This window comes from Phaseolus vulgaris, chromosome 11 (assembly GCF_000499845.2).
Source record: "Phaseolus vulgaris cultivar G19833 chromosome 11, P. vulgaris v2.0, whole genome shotgun sequence".
NCBI classification, from domain to species: domain Eukaryota; kingdom Viridiplantae; phylum Streptophyta; class Magnoliopsida; order Fabales; family Fabaceae; genus Phaseolus; species Phaseolus vulgaris.
This window is the reverse complement of record NC_023749.2, coordinates 21,588,649-21,593,401: the sequence shown is the minus strand read 5'-3', so window position 1 is coordinate 21,593,401 and position 4,753 is coordinate 21,588,649. Positions and strand designations below refer to the sequence as shown.

At 48.5% G+C, this 4,753-nt stretch overlaps 1 protein-coding gene across 1 annotated transcript; it reads left to right on the top strand.

Moving 5' to 3' along the window:
* The first annotated feature begins 1,171 nt into the window (after positions 1-1,171).
* LOC137836789 (filament-like plant protein 1) lies at positions 1,172-1,912 on the top strand. The gene has a single exon (XM_068645526.1). It carries the CDS (start codon positions 1,172-1,174, stop codon positions 1,910-1,912), a length of 741 nt encoding a protein of 246 aa, XP_068501627.1.
* Positions 1,913-4,753: the final 2,841 nt, after the last annotated feature.

The window sequence follows — 4,753 nt, the reverse complement described above, 5'->3', positions numbered from 1 at the left end:
GATTCTTTCGATCTTCCAGCAATCTTACAAAGATTGGAAGGGAAAATTCGTCCAAGTGCGCCAGAATGACCTAGACCCTTTGCTGCTCGACGGTTTTCCCTTGTACTGGGTAAACAAGGGAAATAAGGACTCCAAGGGAAGCTTCAGAAGGCCTAGAAGTCCTGACAACATGGGCGAGCTGGACAAGGATCTATGCCTATTCTGGAAGAGCGTAGCAGCCGCTAACATCACCTTCCCTACCTCTTCAATAATCACCTTCGAGTTCCTTGAGAGCCAACTCGAAGCTCACATAGGTTAGCACTTACTTCGACCTTTAGGCTTTATCTCGTGCTGCATCTCTATTACTTGTTGTTGGGCGTCCTGCTGGTTGTATACTAGACCTGGTTTTTATTTCCTGCACCATTTGTTTGTCTCGTTTGCACATGTACTCATATATTTTACTTTCGTCTTTGAGCTTACTTGTATACTTGAACTGTGCAGATATCATGCTGGGCAAAGGCAAGCTAGCTGAACTGAGGGCGCTCGCCCGAACCCACAAGTTGGCATCGGGTTCTCAAACCGTGCCAAACTCGATGGTGGAGATCGCCGCCGCTCAGGGCAGGTCGCCCCCTCAAGGCCCAACTCCTCAACGAAAAAAACTCATCTTGAGGAAACCAAAGAGGAAAACTCCTCAAGTGGTCCAAGAAGATGAAGAAGAGGACGATGAGGCAACAGAGGATGGCCTTATCACCAAAAGGAGAAGGGTGGCACCTTCTTCACTACCTGCTCCACCTGCCCTTCCAACACCAACACCACCTTCTCCCCCAGCACCAACACCAACACCACCTTCTCCCCCAGCTCCAACACCGCCAGTTCAAGCAGTGCCCTTGGCGGCTGCACTTCCTGCGGTTGAGGCCAACGAGCCCAACTTCATGGAGAACCCTCTGAGCGCCTCCACGCCATTCGTATCCGCTGGAGAGGGTCCTCCTTCAACGACCTCAATCGCCGAGGTTGCGCCAGGTGGGGATGAGGGCGCCCACAACGCAAAGAAGCCCAACCTCAGCAACCAATTCAAGAGGGTGGTGGCGAGAACCAGCACCAGGCTCCTTCAGCGCCTCCACCAACAGCGGTTGCAAACCTTCTCCTCGCGGTCCAAGGGATCTGGGGGCCCTTCACAGCCAGGCTCAAAATGATGGCAGAGGACCTCCCCTCTATCATAACAAAAGCTGTGGAGAGCTTCAACAAGAAACTTCAAGGTGATATCTCCATACTCGAAGAGGAGAATCGCTTGATAAGGATCGAGGCGGAGAAATTGTCTTGCAACCTCATGATGGCTGAAATCGAACACTCGAGGGTGGAAGACGCCATGAGCACCGAGCTGAGGGTGGCGCGTAAGGAGGCCACCAATCTGCGCCAGAAGTTGCACCTCCTAACTCAAGAAAAAATCGAGCTGGAGAGCAAGCTGGTCCCCTACCGTCTCAAGGTGGCTGACCTGGAGACATCAATCAAAGCGGATGCAGCCAAGGTAGAGAACCTGGAGAAGAGGTCGGTCGATCGGGAGGTTCTCCTGGGAAAAGTTGAAAAGGAGAGGGATGAAGCCGTGGTTGAGCTCGCCGAAGCTAGAGTGGAAAATGCAAAGATCGCTGCAGAGCTGGCCCAGGCGCGGGAGGAAAACCAGAAGGTTGCCGAAGACCTCACTCAGACTCGCAGGGAAACTGAAGAACTGAAGAAGCGAGCTGACGAGCTGAAGCAGCAAACCGAGGGGCTCAAGCAACAAAACGAAGAGCTTGAGCTGAGCTCCGCCCAAGTCCTCGCCGCCGGGTTTGACGCTGCCTTGGAGCAATTCGCTTGCCAGTACCCCGAGCTTGACCTCTCCATGATCTCAATATGCAATGAAGTGGTGGATGGGAAGATCGTCCCTTTTGGAGATTAGCTGCCTCCCTCCATCACTTATTTGTCTATTCTCTTTGCACAAACTTTGTAATAACTTTCTTTCTTTGTATTTGAACTGATGCCACTTCATCATGAATCTCTCTACTTCTTCATATGATCTCCCTGTTTGCCTTGCTTTTTCTTGTAAAAACCGCTTAAGCAAAATTGACTTAGCAATTCTACGGGCGTAACTGTTTACTTACTACTTCGAGCTCGACCAAACTACCAATTCTCGAACGATAGTATCTTAATAACTCGTGAACTTTAAAGCAACAATCTTCATCGTAAAACTACTCACTAAACAGCAAGTTTCAGCCCAACTGATAGCTTAAGGCATAACTCACCTGAACTGCTCCATCAAATGGGCCCTTACTCATGCCATCGCCTGGATTTCTTCTGATCGCCAGAGGGTCTTGGCGATGTATGCTTCCTCTCGCTTTCACCACTTGGCTATTGTTCCCTCATCTGGGGGTAGAGGCGCCTTTCGGATCATTCTCTACCTCCCTGAGCTTCAGAACAAGGAACCGGGTGGCTCGGCGCTCTCCTCGAACCTACCTTAGCCACCCTCTGAACTTCTTCCACCCTTTACACCATACCTGAACTCGTTCAAGACGAGAAGGATTTTATCTTGCCTGAACTCGCTCGACGGTGAGAAGGTCTTTAACTCGCCTGAACTCGCTCGACGGCGAGAAGGTCTTTTAACTCGCCTGAACTCGCTCGACGGCGAGAAGGTCTTTAACTCGTGCCTCTACATTGCCCCAGGGGCTATATCTTCTCTCCCCTGAAGGCACTGAGGACTTTTTACTGGTGCCTCTACATTGCCCCGAGGCTACATCTTCTCTCCCCTGGAGGCACTGAGGACTTTTTACTGGTGCCTCTACATTGCCCGGCTACATCTTCTCTCCCTTGGAGGCACTGAGGACTTTTTACTCTTTCTCGCCTGCACTCGCTCGACGGCGATGAGGTCTTTAACTCTTTCTCGCCTCAGAACGCGCAAGGGCGTTGAGGTCTTTTAAACGTTGCTGGTGCCTCCGATCGCCGAAAAACGATGAGGACTTTTATCTTTAACTGATGCTGCCAATCGCCGAAAAAGGATGAGGACTTTTATCTTTAACTGATGCCGCCAATCGCCGAAAAACGATGGGGACTTAAAAACTTTTTAGAAAGCATGCAGTATATCTTCAAACTTGCCTTAAATCACATGCGAGTGACAAGGTCTTTCTTCAAAACTTTCGCAACAACAACAAGCATGCAATCTAAAACACTTTAAACTTTGAAAACTCTTCTTTATTGGGTGGCCTCATTAAAAACCCTCCTTAGGGAAAAAAGAACGCCCCCTTCAAACTGTTTTAACAGAAACATGTCAAAGCCCTTCATGTTTGTTTTTACTTACAAAGCTTTTAACTGTAATATAACTTGAGGTGCGTGGCGTTCCAAGTGCGAGGAATCGCCGCTCCTTCCAACGTTTCTAAGCGGTAGGCGCCGTTCCCGAGCGCCTCGGTTATCCTGAACGGTTCCGTCCACTTAGGCGACAACTTCTTCTCCATCTCGTACTGGTGGGCCTTCCTCATCACCAGGTCGCCTTCTTTAAAATGTCTTGGCATCACCTTCGAGTTATACCTTCGTTCAATCCTTCTTTTCACTGCCTTAGCTTTTAATCTCGCCTCCTCCCTGACCTCATCCAGCAAATCCAGATTCAACCTTCTTTCCTCGTTCGAGTCTTCAGCTACAAAGTTCTGGAATCTCGGCGAGCTCTCCTGGATCTCCACTGGAATCATTGCGTCGCACCCATAGACCAAGCTAAACGGGGTCTCATGGGTTCCTGACTGCTCGGTGGTGTGGTACGCCCAAACTATACGGGGTACCTCCTCAGCCCACGATCCCTTGGCTTTCTCTAGCCTTCTCTTCAAGCCTCTTAGCAATACCCGATTGGCGGACTCTACTTGGCCATTTGTCTGAGGGTGCTCGACGGATGCAAATACTTGTTGAATTCCCACCCCTTCGCACAACTTCTTTAACAGGTGACTTGCAAACTGAGTCCCGTTGTCCGACACCAGGCGCTTAGGCACACCAAACCGGCATACGATGTTCTTCCACACGAAGCTCTCGATCTTGTGTGCGGTGATCTGGGCCACTGGTTCTGCTTCGATCCACTTGGTGAAATATTCAATTGCCACCACCAAGTACTTCATCTTCCTGATCGCCAATAGAAAATGATGAAAGAGGCCCAAGCACAAGCCCACATGCAAGCCCACCTGATGTGATTCCAATAGCCACATAGAACAAGATTCTTGACATTTTTAGGAATCACCTTGAGCTGGAAAATATAGAGGCACTTTTCTTAGAGTTGGATCATGGTTCTAAGTCAAGAACTCACCAATAACAAGTACCAAATCCCAAACTCATTTGGATGAACCAAATATTGTCAAATTGAATCAACAAAGGAATTTAAAAAGAAAAGACCGAACAGAATTAAACCAAAATCAATTGTACCGAACAGAATTAAGAAACAAAACAGAATATAGGTGCTGGAAATTGGAAGAACCGAAACTAAAAACAACTCAAAACACAAGGCAACATGAACAATTGAAGAAGAAGAAAGGAAGGAGAAGAGAATGCTCATGAAGATGGAAGAATGGTTGGATGATCACGCCACTAGAAGTATGGATGCTCCTAGATGAGTGTGCAAGCCGCCACTTGAGGAAACCATGGTCCTTCAAGATAAGACTAGAGTAGAAGGCTCAAAAGCTCTCCAAATGCTCACTCCAATTTTGAGTATAGTTTCTTTAGATAAATTCCAATCTGAATTTTACAAGGAAGGCACCTCTATTTATAGCCTAAG

What these genes read in the sequence shown, in the direction of transcription:
- LOC137836789 (XM_068645526.1), top strand. Translation starts at nt 1,172, where the DNA reads ATGGCAGAGGACCTCCCCTCTATCATAACAAAAGCTGTGGAGAGCTTC.